Here is a 15,027-nt window from a genome sequence, read left to right as displayed (position 1 = left end):
AAAAAGCAAAACAAACCAACCAGTATCCTACTCTTATACAAACAAAAACTTAACCCCTCATTCAGTTCAAATTTCTGTCAGTTTTACTCCACGTGCTGGACTTTTTGTCTCCCTGTTGTTTTATCTTCACTTGGTGGCTTATTTTTCCATAAGAACAAGGTGGGTATTTAGGATACAATAACAAATTCTGCTCTGAGAAGTGCAGGTTTCAGAGTCTTTCCTCCTGGCTAGCAATTGGTGGAAATTTTTAGCTGCTTACAGCTACAAAATTTACTGTTAGAATCTGGAAATTGCATTGTTTAAATGTTGAGATTTTGGTAATAATGGGCCTTTTAAATCTTGTTTCTGCAAGCAAATAGGATCCCATAAGTGGTTTCAGATGGAGAATTATTTTTTCAACTTAATATTATTTTAATTATTTTTTCTAATAAATATCTAAAAAATTAGTAATATTTCTCTTTACTGTCTGTTTCTCAGGGTCTGGGATGTAATTTTTTAAGATTAAACTGAATTGTTTTGCAGTCAAAACAAAAATATTTGATTTAGCACAAACATTTAGTTTGTTTATTTTTTAATCAGACAAAATAGAAATTTTCTCTTTTTCCTCTTACACTCAAGAGTTTATCAAAGGTACAGAGCTATTCTGAAAAAGAATATCTTACAGCAGAGAGATGGTGGTGTTTACTAAACCCCTTATATTGCCAGTTGATCAAGGTTTTAATTTTCACAAATCTGAGAAAAAGACATTATCATCCCATAATTGGTAACAAATTTCATATATCCACTTACTGAGCTACATTTTCAGCTGTTTGCACCAGAGTGGATTTTCTCAGTATAAGTGAGATTAATTGTGCTCTTAAGGTAAAAGTGACCCTTCCTGTCTTATTATACCACACCATTCATTGGAATACTTAGGATTTATTCTCCCTAAATCAGTTCATTCTAAATTTGTCTCTCAAACCCTTTTAATGTTTCACAAGGTTTCAGAGAAGCAAAGAAATATAATGTTTCTCATATTCAACACGACATTTGTTCATCCCTTGGGACAGCTCTCCTTGCAATAAACCATGCAGTTTGCAAGAGCCAGCTTGGAAGAATTTAATTACCTAGCAGGGTGTTTTATTGCCTTGTAAAATCCTTTGTTAGGCACGTTGCTTTTGAAAATATTACAAGAACTCTTGAAGTGTCCTTTTTTGGTGTGGCCTTCTCTGGGAATGTGCTTAATGTCTTCAGTTCCCCAGTTTGCAGGGAACATTTTGGGGTTTGATGACCGTTTTTAACTGTGGCATTGAGCTTCAGGGCTGGCTTTTTTTTTTCCCCCTTCAATGAAAACATTTGTATGTGGCAGTGTCGGATGCATGAGACAGCTGGGCTGTTTCTAAAGAACTATTCTGCTCTTTTCCGTTCATTTGTTGCTGTTATGGGCATGCTGATTCCAAGTTGAGAATGGCTCTTTGATGGCACTTGATGCTCTACTGAATGAACTACACTGCTTTGATGAGCATGTTTGTGAAATCAATTCCTGTGCTAGCAAATGCTACAGAAAGAACACTTCTTTCCACCTATCATCCTGCTCTGCTCTCTCTTTTAGCTTGTACTGGTTCTGTGTAGCACAAAAGTACTTGTTGATTTCAACAAATAATTGGATGCCTGTGTGGAGATATCTCTATGGTACTTTGAGCAAAGTAGGTCAGAGATAGCATCTCAGCAATTTTCAGATGCTGGGCTTTCTGTGCTGGGAAATTCTCCTTCATACACTGCCACTGCTTATTCTGATGCCATTAACTGTGCTGGGAAATTCTCCTTCATGCACTGCCACTGCTTATTCTGATGCCATTAACTGTGCTGGGAAATTCTCCTTCATGCACTGCCACTGCTTATTCTGATGCCATTAACTGTGCTGGGAAATTCTCCTTCGTGCACTGCCATTGCTTATTCTGATGCCATTAACTGTGCTGGGAAATTCTCCTTCATACACTGCCACTGCTTATTCTGATGCCATTATCTGTGCTGCAATGGTTCCCTCATGGGCAACTCTACTCTGCGGTAAAAACTCATTTAATTCCAGAATAATTATCAGGGCTTGGAGTAGAAAGTCAGTAATTCTTGTTCTGGAATAGAGCATCAGCCTGGTGAGCTGCTTGTGGGTAGATAGAGTAGAACACCGTAGTTTGCTAGTTAAGCTAATTGTGTATTGCCAGAAACACCATAATTTTTTTCTTAGATGACTTCAAGGCAGAGAAATGACACATTGGTAGGACAAAATGGTATTTATGTTCCCTGCCAAGGGTGCTACCAATTCTTCTGGATACCATGAGACTTTCAAGGACATGGCTACTCTTCCAGTGAGGAAGTGGCTCTGCAGAATCCACCATGCATGAGTCTCCACACAGAACATTTCTTCTCATTTGTCCCATATTTCACCTACAGATAGAAGTCTTCAGCTACTGTGCCTTGTAAATTACTTGCATGCAATGTGTCTTTTTTAAACCCTTTTGATGTTGGCATAATGCCTAATTAACTAGTAACAACAAAAGTTACCTGCAGGAACTGAGATGAATTAGGCTGAAAAGACCAACATGAGATAAAAACTCCTTGGCACTCAGGTCTATAAGGGGTTAGTTTGAGCTGGAGTCCCAGCCAGTGGTCACACAGTCTTCAGCATCTGCAGGTCAGGTAGGTAGAGTTAGTCCCCACATTTATCTGCCTGCCATTTCAAGGAACAGGTATCCTTCCACTGATTTCCATGATGTTGTTCCATGGCTCTAGCTGGTACTATTTACAATAAAGCCTCTCTCTCTCTCACTACCAAATGCAGCTCAATTGCTATTTCATCATTCTAAACAGCCACGTAAGAGCCAATAACAACTTTTTGTATTGCTATTAAATTTAAATTCTAAATAAAAGACAACAAAGGCATTCATTTACCAGAAGAAATTTAATCCTTCTTTGTAGGAGAGATCATTGTCTTGTCCTCATGTGTTCTAGTTTATTTTCAATTCAGTGTCCTTTATAAGGACATATTGCTACATGTTTGTTTAAAGTTTCTTTAAAATTTTACTTGCTGTTCTGTAATATGTCACAGTTACATCTGCTTGCTTGTTTTCATGTATTTCTGCTCAACTTATTTTGTGAAGTTTGTCGAAAACCTGAACAAACATTTTAGCCTGATTTGACATTGCAAAATTCTGCTACAAATACAGTTTTTTTCAATCTGGATTGCAAATACTGAGCATTCCTGGAGCCAAATAGCATGCAGAGATACACTAATTACTGCAACAATTTAATTACATTATTTAATTACATTTAATGCAAATGCTGAAAACCCATTTTTGCAGAGATTTTACTTCTGTGAAAATGGTGAATTTCCACTGGGGAGTGATTTTTTTTTTTCACAGCACTGAGGAAGGCAGAGATTTGAATGAGTGCCAGATATGCTTTCATTAATACTGCCATACTTTGTTGCAGCTGTGGTGTTTTTATATAAGACTTGAAATTAAAAATGTTTTCAATTAGATACTCAGAGTAATTTTCATTGCAACTTCCAATTTAGCGATTTAGATTAGCCATGTGTTAAAAGGCAGAATGACTTTTTTACTTTTTTCCTCTGACATTTGGCAGCACATCTAGGTGTAATGGCTGTGTGGTGTGTTAAACAGACCTCTGATGACAATTCATAGCTTTGGATTGTTAAATTTGACGTGTCATTCTGCTATTTACCATGAATGATGAGAGAGTTTTCTGATCAGTTTCCTTAGCTGTCAGCTTTAAAAGATTACATCAGTCAACTAGTAATTAAAAAAAATTATATATTTTCCTGTTCATCAGAAGTGTCTCTCCCATCTCTGTTTTCCACTGACCTTGGAATGAGCAGGTATTAGTTCATTTTTTGAAGATAGCAAAGAATGTTCTTTGCAAAGGGCTGTTAATACTGAGAGATCAGGCAGCACTCCAAACATCATGTGAGCAAAATACTTTACTTCCAATAAGCAGATATTCTGAAATCTTTATTTCAGCCGCAGTCTCTTCACCTTAATCTTTAAAGCATCTGTTTGATTTGTCAGCAGTCCTTACTGCACCAGTGCACTTCCAAAACAAACAAACTAACCCAGCAGCAAGGAGCAGAGGGCAGTGGGTAGCAAGTGCTCCACAGGTCTTTTTGTGGTTCTTGGTATTGAACGATTTGAGAGGAAAGTTTAGAGGAAATGGCTTGAGAAACTCCCTTCTCTTTCCTTTAATGGCCCACTTGTAGTGTATTTACTTTCAGTTACTACTTGATATTTAGCTGTTTTCTGTCCTGGGCAGTATCTCAGGAGCCAGGAGGTGAGGGATCCCCCAGCACAGGAAATGTCCTGGCAGGCAGAGTCCCATCCCAGAGGCTGCAGACAGGGCAGGCAGGGCTGCCAACAGCATTCCCTGCAGTCCCAGACATGGCAAGGGATGAACCAGAGCCAGGGCCCTGCAGGGCACCAGTCAGGGTGGAGAAGAGATGCTGCAGGGCACATATCTCCATTGGGCAGATGAGCTGCCTGCAGTGCTGGGATGCTCCCAGGAGACAGGCTGGGAAACAGCACCTCCAGCACAGCCCTGGGCTCAGCTGGAAGAAAGCCCATGGGCAGGGTGTGGGTGGAACCCCCCAGTGAGACTGGTCAGGGCAATTAAAGCCTAGTCGTGCCTTCAAGGCTCCAGGATCACAAAGTAATTATGTAATTTATTACTGTTTTTCATCTTCCTGGCATAGGTTTTTCAGAGATCGTTTTAGCTTTCCTTATTAGTTGTCTGCTTTCCCAAAGTCTAGTTCATTGCTATCAACTCTCCACTTCACATGCTTCCTTTGCCTTCCCCCTGCCCAGGATTAGGCAGCAGGTTTGTGGGGGTTTAGAAGAATCTTTTATTTAATTCCTTCACTTGTTCTCTCTGAGGAACTCTTAGACCAATGAGCTTTTAATAATGTCCTTAAGCAGCACCAAGTTCCCAAGTGCATTGGTTCCTTTTTCTGGAGCACTAAAAAGCCCATCCTATTTCACTGCTGTGTATTTTCAGGTTTGCAACATCAGCCTGGTCATCACATCACTGTTGGAGGCATAAACTGCAAGGAGCCTTAGGGAATTTATTGGCAATAAGGTTTTGGGAATCTGGACTCTGACTGTAAATTACTAGCTGAAGGAGTAATGCCTTTGATTGTAAGTATTTTGAGGCAGAAGTCAAATCTTTGCATGGGATTAACCAGTAACTAAGACACCAAAGTCCTTGTCCTTATTCAGATCCTTGTATTTAACTATTTATATGATCTGTGTAAAACTAACAGAAATATTTAATTGCACTATAAAACATCATGGGTTTGATAGACTCTTCTGTCTTTTATTTCTTAAAGACTCCAGTGTCTTTTAAATGATTGTAGAAATACTAGACCAGTTCAGAATCTAAGTTGATTAAATAAACTAAGAATGAACAACAGCCCAAATAAGCAGCAAGACTGACTAAGACTAGAACTTCACAAAGAAAAGCAGCAAGCCATTCTTACAGTGAAACACAAGAGCTTCTCAGGCAACAGTAAGTAAAGGACATCCAATTCACACTGAGTTGTTAAGGTACACCCTGACTGAACTGTAGTAGGTCTTTATTTGCATGGTACTCTTTCTGGGTGTCACTTTTATTGTTGAGAGGATGTTGGGAAATAGAATGAATATTTGCGTTATGCTTGCCTGACATACCTCACTGTCTCATTCAGCCTCTTTCTACTTAAAGTGTTTTCCAGACAGACTGCATAATTTTAGAATTGTTTTTTCTTTTTGTGATTTTTCATTTACTTCATTCTTCGCATAATGTACTGATCAAAAGCACCCTTTTTTTAGCACATGGCATTTTTATGTGATAGAGATTGGTAAGTTATGATTCACAGATTTTTTTTTTCCTTCTCTAAGATCATTAGAGTATACAAGCACTCATATCAAGAAATATGGTCAAACAAATGGCAAAAAGAAATCTGCATTTTCATTCATGCTGCTTTGAAACTTATTTCCTGTGTGAACTTCTCATCATGAAGGCCAGATGGAAAGGCATGTTTTACATTTTCATCCACTCATATAAATATATGTGGGTAATTTACAGAGTTGAAAAAGAACTTGGGTTGTCTGCATCATAGTTTACCCTCATGCTTACTAACTGCCTCCTTTTATCTGGCTGTGCATTGTAGCTTTATCCCTGTAGCCTGGAATGTTGTCCACCACAGAACTGGTCCATGGAGAGGTTTCTTTTTTCCTCTTTCCTGAATTAGGCCATTGGTGGTGCAAGGCAAAGCTGGGACACTGCCCTTGTCTGCCTTGACAAAGCCCTTCCATACTCACCTGGATTATGTTAACAGACTGTTTGCTGTTTGTTCCTCTTCCTTTTCATCTCACATCCTGAATTAATATTGCAATCTGTGCTCCCTTCTGTCTCCCAAGAAATACTTTTTTTTCATACTCTGTTGAGGTTAGTAGTAGGTACTTGATTTAATGAACGTGGATGAATAATACTGAAATTAAAGTCACACAGTTGTTTGATTTGTAAGCTTGGCATTTATCTCAAAACCATTTTTTACAATTTATTAAGTTCAAACTAGAGTGAAATACCAGATCTGAGAGTCCAGTGGATTTTTCTGTTTGGATTGTTGACTCACTACAATACTTGCTCCTCCATTTTTTTCTTGTCTGAATGCAAATTCTAGTACAAACAAATAACTCTTATGGAAAAGGAAAATCTCTGGGTTTTTGAAGTGAAGATGTTAATAATCTGTCTGGGGTGGGCATATGAAGTATCAGGATAGATTTTCTAATCTAGTCTCCTGCTGTTTAAGAAAACATCAGTAGGGATTTTTAAAGCTGCCTCAATGGGTAGCTGTACTGAAATTAATGCATTTTTGAGTGACAGTCTCTGAAATTTCATCCCCATATAGCTGCATTTAAGGTTCTTAATTTATTTATCCTCTGGTGCTGCCTATCACAGTTTTTAACTTTTTGATGTCCAGCAAAGGATGTAATCATATTGTTGTATCAATTAATATTATTTGGGGAGCCAGTTTATCTCATTTTCTTTATTCAGGCTTTCTTGCAGGGAACTGTAAATTGCTTTATGGGCTACCTAGAGCCTGTGGAGAACGTAGCCTAGAGTTGACCTCAAGGTTTCCATCCTGCTGAGAAGGGAAATTCTTGTCAGTCTGTTAGATAATGATCCAAAGATGCAGCAGAGGGCAGAGGGGGAGACATTTGATCCCCTGACAACGTGGCTGGGGATAAACACTGCCTCTCTGACTTGCTTCATCTCCACAAAGGCAGCCTGGAAGGAATGTTGGTTGGAGAAGTTCAAAGCTGCACGTGCTAATGACCAGCTGCAGAGCGAGTACACAGGGCTTGGAAATGGTCCTCCTTCCAACTCTCCAGGGCAGGAGAGAGCACTGGAAACAGAAAACAGGATTTTTTACTTTACTCTACATCCAAGCCTGCTGGACCAGCTGAGCAGGGAAGGCTCACAGACCTGTCCCTTTGGGTTTGCAGGCTGCAAGGATCCAAATCCTGGCTAGCCTGTTGACAGGAGCTTGCCTAAATGCAAGGATATGCCCTGAACTGAATTTGTACAGAAAGCAAACTTTCTTTGGTATCTGCAGACAACACCAGAGAAAACATGAGTGAGTGGGTGAGCCTTAGCTGAGGTCTGCTATTTACCAAATAGCTAAAAGCTAAGAATGAGATGGTTTTGTGGTAGAGATGGCATGTTGGGATTAAATTTGGATTTATTATCGAGGCAGTACTTTAAATGTAATGGTAATGCTCAGAAATGCATCCTTTAGAAATAGGACATTCTGTGCCAATTCCTTTCTTGGGCCCAGGCACAGTATCATTACCTTCATGATTTAAATCTTATTTTGCAGCCTCCATCACTTGTGTCTGAAAGGGCCATTTACCACAGACTGCAGCCAAGGTGTATGCTCAGAATGGCTGCTGGGCTGAAATCCTGTTCTCTGCCTCACAGAGTAAAGCAATGGAAATACTCTCTTCTCTGGGCTTTGGAGCTCCCTCACTGAACTTATAATCAGATACCTCTTGCTCGAAGTTTTGAGGCAAAAGTGACTCAAAAACATCTTTACTTGTAAGATGAAAGAATGGCTGGCAAGATTGAGAAGATAAGTCTTTAACTTTGCAATTAATAATGTCAGAAAGTTTCATCCTTTGCTGATTGATCATTGTTTTGGACCAAGTAAGTGGTGCTTCTGAGTGAATGAATACAGCCAGATTTTAAATGATTTAGAGACCTGCCTGGCTATTTATTATAGATCATTTGTAAAGTACTGAATTTAATTATAACATGGATTATCATCTTCAAAACAATTAAAAGAACGCAGCCTAGTGTTTAAAGAGAGACTGAGGTACAAATGTAGTATAAATGCTGGGTTGGCAAATCACCCCTATTTAAAGACTATGGGGAGCTGACTCTGGTTCCCTGCATAGTGTGAGGCTGCCATGCCCGTGGAGCTAGGACCCAGTGTACTGTCTTTTATGTGCCATTTTCCCTGTGCACTCACTCCTTTGATTTTGTCCTACTCATTTCCAGTATTCCTTTCCACTCAGCAAAGGGATTGCAGTCCTGTGATTAGTGTTTGACAAAGGCAGACATAAAAAACTGGGCGGTGACAAGCTGTTTCTTTGGACTTCAAGTCTCTCCTGTAATAATTTAATGTATTTTCTCTGTGGAACGGAACCCTTCCTCTGCACAATGAGGAAAGGAGCCTGCGTTTGAGTGCCTCAGGTGCCTGCTGTGTTGTGAATGCAATGCTACTCATAACAGATTGCTGTGCTGGGGAGGGTAGCAGCAGGTTTGGGAGCTGCAGTCTACACAGACATGGCTAAATCTGTTTCATCTTTCTCCTCTGAGAATCTCCCTGGCATTTCTATTTCTATTCGTGCACTTGCAGGATTTGCTGAAGAGGAAAGTTGCTTCACAGACCAGAAGCTTAGGGAGAATTTTCCCCTTCAGAGAGAGAAAAGTGTCAGCCCACACGTCATTGAGAATCATTTAGTCTTTTGGGAGTTTAAGAAGTTTGTCTGGATATTTCAAAAGTAATTTTAGGAGAACCAGTTCTTTCCCATAATGGTCCTTAGTGGACTTTTTTTATCGTTTTAAAGAAAGTACTTTAGTTTTGGGAAAAAGAAAGGGTGGGAGGCCCATGTGCCAGGAAGAGAAACCAGTGGGGCTTAGCACTTACCAGTGACCAGTAGCCAACCCCAAAATCTCTTGGTGACCACCTATACTTTGAGGTGTGAAGTTTGACAGTTTCTTTATGCATTTCACAAAGGCAATTGCGATATTTATCTAACTTTGAGGTTTGGTCTAGCCAGAGGAAAGAGTTATGGTGTGTGTTGCTTTCAGAGACTCAAATATTGACCTCGAAGTGTGTCGTGCTTTTAGGAAAATGATAAAGCCTCTTTTTACTTTGAAAACAAGAAACACTGCGTGAATTATGGTGACACAATTTATGCCATGCATATTTTGTAGAGAGTCCTTCCAAGGAATTAATTAACTTGGGTATGCTACAAAGTAGGAAGAGTTTTTAAATTCAGCTTGGGCATAGTTTCACCATAAAATGCATGGCCAATCTACTCATCATTCTGTGTTACACAACTGTGCAAGATGTGCTTTGAAAGTGACCTTCAGATGATTTCCTGTTTAGAGAGTTAGGATGTAGCTTTATGCATGGATGCTACAAAGTCAAAATAAAATTTTTCTGCCTTCATGCCGCCACTTTTGATGATCATTCTGGCAGAGCTTTACTTCTACTTCCTACAATAGCTCAGTAACACAGTAATATTCAGATGTCACTTTTGGACTGGAAGTTAGGAGTTGATATATTATTGTGAGGAAGAAAAATGTAAGGAAATATATCTTAGCTAACCTAACACTTTCAGATTTTTTACTCCAGCTTTGCAATTTCTGGTTTACTTGTCTCTCCTCACTGCATGAACTGTCTGAAATACCAAACTCTGCTATGTTTGCTTTCTCTTTTATGCCTTTGCAAAGTTCTCAATTCATTCTCTCGTCTCTCTCTCTCTGTTTCTCTCTTCTCTCTCTATTTTCTTTTTTGGTGGGGTACCCTGAATCTCTGAAGCAGTGCAGGAGGCTGAACAGGAAGATGTAAAGGTGGTAGTGGACGCCCAAGCTCCGAAACCAACTAAAAAAACCAAGGCAGCAGCTGCGAGCTGTCAGAGTAGCAGCACCAGAAAGGAGAAAAAAGGGAAACACAAAGGTTAGCTGCATGCAGCTGCATGTCAGATGTTAAATTCATTATTTTGCTGTCAATTCTCTCTCTTGTTTTTTAATATAATTTATTTGAAAATCTGAAAATTGTCTAAAAGTAATTTCCTGTAATTTTTCTGAGGTTGGAAAGTGTGTGTGTGACTTGGTCGTGTCTGGGCATGTATAGCCTTGGAGTCAAAAAGTTTGTAAATGGAGTCTATTCCAGAGGAGAGTGCTGTTCAAATTGCAGAGGAGGAAGAAAGTTCTGAAGGAAAGATGATGGTGTTTTCCTGCAGGGATAAAAAAAAAAAGAGAATAATCTTATAAGAGTGTTGCTTTTTTAGATTATCTGAAACTAATCTTGTTTGGAGAAGCAGCCTTAAATTGCAGCTGTTTCTGTCCAGACTCTGAGTGAGGTTTAAACTATACAAATTACAGGTTAAGGGGACATTTTGAAAATCAATTCAACAAAACTGAGATAAACACCCTCGAAGGGGTTTTTAAAGTTGGTGCTTCAGTGTTACTTTGTTCCACCTGGCTGACAAATGGGAGGTGTTTGTATGAAAAATTTTCTGCAATGACTTTGTGTATGACTAGATAGATGAAAAAAGTGCACTATTGGTAGTGACAAAAGGGTAGGTAGAAATGACATTGCCACTCTTAGATTTACAATTTGAGCTAGGTGCAAGAAGTAATGAGCAACTTTATTGGTATTTAAATTTATACATGTATATATGTGTGTGTACACTCACAGAAAAAGAGAGGCTGTTGTACTGCATACAGTTCCTTTTTATGTGGTGCTGAATGAGTAATGAAATGAAGTAATTTTCCAACAAATTGCAGTTCTTGAATAAGGCTACTGTAACCCTATCCTGCCTGGGCTGTGCTATATTCCTGTCTGGTGCATGTCCAACAGTTTCTCCACTATTGCTTCAGTGAGAAAGTAGTGTATATCCTTGACAAGTCTCTTTAAAGATAGCAATCACTAATAAGGTTAATTATTGAGGTCAATGTATTGGGGCTTATCTGTAGGGATTTTGCAGGACTTGAGCCTACCTTAGTCCAATCCTTTGCGTGTTGCAGCTTAATTCTTGAGATCTGAATCTACAGCGTCTCTCTGTCTGTAGTTCTTCTGGCTGCAAGGGAAGCTCTAGGTTATACAGGCTTTAGAGCCTGGCCCTGAGCTAAAGGCTGTTCATATATTTGAGAAAAGATGGTGTGTGTCAAAGGTAAAATTAACTCACTGTAAAAGCTATTGGCAAAATAAATGAGCAGAAAGCAAACGTTTCCCAGTTTAATGTAAAAAGTAATGACATTGCAGTGTGGTAATACAAATGCCACATTTTGTTTTGAGGTATGTCTTGCTGAAGAGTAAAAATTCTTTTGCTAGTTTAAAAGAAAAACCTGAAAGGGAGCATTATGTGAGCTAATACTTCAATCATGGTTATGGCATAGCCTTGAGGCTCTGTTTTATCTCATATAATACTTCTTTTGACATGCCTGTGTCTGTACTGTGTTCAGAACTGAAGATATTGTGCTGCACAGTTTTTTTTTATTATCCCACAGCAGGTAACACCTAGTATTTTTCTCACATGCCAGTTATAATTTCACTCATCTTGTGAAAAATCCCCTAAGCAGGCAAACGTTAGCCTATGTTAATAAAAGCAAGTTGTGTCAGTGAAAGTTAAGTCACTTTGTGTAGACTGAGAACTTTGGCATACTGACACTGCTCCACGTGTTGGGAACTAATATTTATAGCCCAAGAAACCTCAGCCTCTGCTGCTGCTCATTCTTACTGCTCATCCTGCTCTGCTATAAGAGCTTTTCCCTGGCCTTCAGCGTTTGCCCATCAGTTCCAAGTTTTCATAGCGTGCAGGTGTTATTCATCAGTTATATGTCAATTACAGCAAAGAAAATGCTGAATATTTCTTCTCCCGAAGTTCATGTTGATGATTAGAAGCAATAAAAGCCAGTCAAAGTACATTCAGAGCATACATAGCTTCTCATCCAGCTCATCTACTTTTTCTGTACACTGGGATTTAGCTGTTCATTCATGTATAATTTCACCCTTGGAATATCTGGTTTGCCATTGACAGTGTTGTAAACTTGGGAGGATTATGACTGGATTTCCAGTCTTCCATCCTTATCAAAGCTGCAAAATATTTTTTTTATTAGATGTAAAAGTAAAACCAAACGCATCCTTAAAATTTCAGAGGGATTTTGCTGATAAATCCACTACAGACATGGCTAATTTTGAATTTAGGAATGAAGAAAATGCAAGTGGTAACAGAACCCTGTAGTGGAACTTGTATTAATTTTCAGTTACTTTTAAAAATAGATGTGAGTATTAAGAAAAGATTTTTTTATAACGGTATTGAATGGATTTGCTAATAACTTCAGATCTAATTATAAAAATGGATGAAGGGGAAGTGATTTTATGCCATGTTTTAGCACAAGAGATTTTGCTGGGGGGAGTTCATTGGTAATTAGAGCAAATCTTGGGAAATTTTAGGTTGTGCTTTTAGCTTGGCAATCACTTCAGGTTTGTCTCCACTCTGAGTGTAACCTTTGTATGTCCTGTAAATGAGCAGGATGAATGCTGAGGGGTAAGTGCACTTAAGATGCTAAAATAGCATTTTAAAGGTTTTTGTTAGTATTTAACTGTAGTGGACCTTCCCTTTCTAAGCATAGCCCAGCTCTTTGTGTTTTAAGAAAAAAGAACACTTAGACCAGATCCTATGAATAAGAAGCTAATTCAGAGCAAAAATTGTTGAATTATACATGAGTAGCTGTTGAAGCTGTAGTGTAATGACTGCTCTCTGGTTTTAGATGTGTAATGCTTTTTTAAGTGGCTTGAAGAGTGATGAAGCTGTGATCAGAACAATGTGCTGGAGACAAACGTGAGAGAAATATCAGGTTTAATGAGGTTACACTGGCATAGGAAAAGGAATGTAGCTAACTGCTCATGTCAGTGCACTTTGTAATTCTCTGATGGGTAACATGGTATTCAGCAATTTTTTCTAAATCTGTGATTATTACTGGTATTTCTTAATGACAGTATGCAGTGTGCACTGTGCCTATTTTTAAAAAGAACCATAATTTTTGTGGGACAGAGCCTGGAACTGCAGTAAATTGATGACATTTTGTAGTAGCTTAGCTCATTAAACTGGTATTTCTGAAAGCTTCAGTCTCAGAGTTTATTGCTTGGCAAAATATTCAGTATTGGGAAAAAAAAAAATTCCAGATGTAACAAATGCATATATAAAATGGTTATCTTTCAAATGGAGATGGTGGATCAAATTCTGGTTTGATTTGTGGCAGATTGGGGTGATTCATGATGACAGTGAACCCAGTGTGCTGGGTGGTTCAACAGAAAAATGATGCAAATTAGTGACAATATTTGCAGTAAGAACCCATGAAAAGTATGCACCCTATGTAATATTACAGAACCAGAGTGTGTTTAGCTATCAAAGATCTTGATGAGTCTTTAAAAAAGGAGATTAATGAAAGTATTACAGGTACATAGTGGTGTCATTACTTAGTTTGGTGGGGTTTTCCCCGTAAGATAAGAGAAAGGGTTACAAAGAAGTTAATAAATATACAGGATAAAGTGAATTTTTGGCTGTGTGCAGTGAATGAGGCGAATCAGGAAGAAGAAAATAGAACTTTTAAAAAAAACCCCAGAAGAGCATGAGAAACCAGGAGTTAATACAAAGTGAAATCTGATATGAAAATTCAGGAATCATTCTGTGAAAAGTTATTGATGGTTGGTTGGGTTTGGTTTTTCTTCCCAAAACTATTGCACTTAGACTATGCAAGTACACTCTGAGAAAATTCTAGGAGATTCTGCTCTGAACTGCCATGGAAAACATAAATGAAGATTTCTTTCTCATCAGTGAAATCAGAAACTGGGTGTGTTTAAAATATCAAAATGAACAATAATTTCACTGAAATTTTACTTTAAATGTAAGTGGTACATTGTGTATTTGCTGCTGACGTTCTGGGAGCTGGGAAGCCGAGGAGCAGCTCTGTCACACAGAGCTTTTCCTGCCAGGGTGGCTATTCCATGTTTTGATTTGGTTGGCTTCTTCCCTGTTTCTTCTCTCTCTTTCACGCCTGTCTGAGTGTTTTGATTTGTGCATCCTGTCCCCTTTTCCTATGTAACAAGCAGCTACATTAACACTGGCTGGCTCAGAAAGCAGCAGCAGTTGTTGGGTAAGGAGCATCATTTCTCACTGTAGCACTTCCTTTCTGGGGGGAGGGAAGCTCATGTGAAGTAGATTTATCTCAGCTTCCCTGAGCACTAAATAAAAAGGGTAGGAGGAACAACAAGTGAATTTCTACCAAGAAAATTCCTGTAATTTCTAGATCTGACAAACATTTCAGGCTGTGCTTTGGCAACACATGAACTTGATGGTGAAGAAGTAATTTTGACATCCTAAGGGCAAAGATTTATGAATGTATAGTTCCTGTTTACTGTTTTAGATTTCATCAAAGTAAGTATAGAGCTTAGTGCTCAAGTACTTGCTTTTATTGCCCTGATCAGGTGCTAGCAATAGCCCAGTGGAGGTTTGGAATAAATCACCTCTAGACATCCTTTCAAAAAAAGTTCTCTATTTGCTCCCTTTCCCTCTCCACAAATCCCTTTGTAATTTTACAGTTGCTCGAACCCCTATTGGTGGATGCACAGCCCCTGTGAGAACAGGAATATAATGGGAAGTGCCTTAGAAAATATTGACAGCAGGGTTTGCTTTAAGC

General features: G+C 38.8%; 1 protein-coding gene across 8 annotated transcripts in view; it reads left to right on the top strand.

The window, feature by feature from the left end:
- TUB (TUB bipartite transcription factor) overlaps positions 1-15,027 on the top strand; it is a 211,733-nt gene that overhangs the window by 155,583 nt on the left and 41,123 nt on the right. For 4 of the 8 annotated variants that reach the window (XM_038139855.1, XM_038139851.1, XM_038139853.1 and 1 more), the window contains exon 4: positions 10,142-10,279. The exons of 2 other annotated variants lie outside the window; for them this stretch is intronic. In XM_038139855.1, the coding sequence (XP_037995783.1) occupies positions 10,142-10,279 (138 nt within the window). The remainder of the gene's footprint in view (positions 1-10,141; positions 10,280-15,027) is intronic. 2 more of the 8 variants (XM_038139852.1, XM_038139856.1) reach the window with 1 other exon arrangement.

The sequence above is a fragment of the Motacilla alba genome, chromosome 5, assembly GCF_015832195.1.
Source record: "Motacilla alba alba isolate MOTALB_02 chromosome 5, Motacilla_alba_V1.0_pri, whole genome shotgun sequence".
Lineage (NCBI taxonomy): Eukaryota > Metazoa > Chordata > Aves > Passeriformes > Motacillidae > Motacilla > Motacilla alba.
This window is presented reverse-complemented; position numbering and strand designations above follow the sequence as displayed.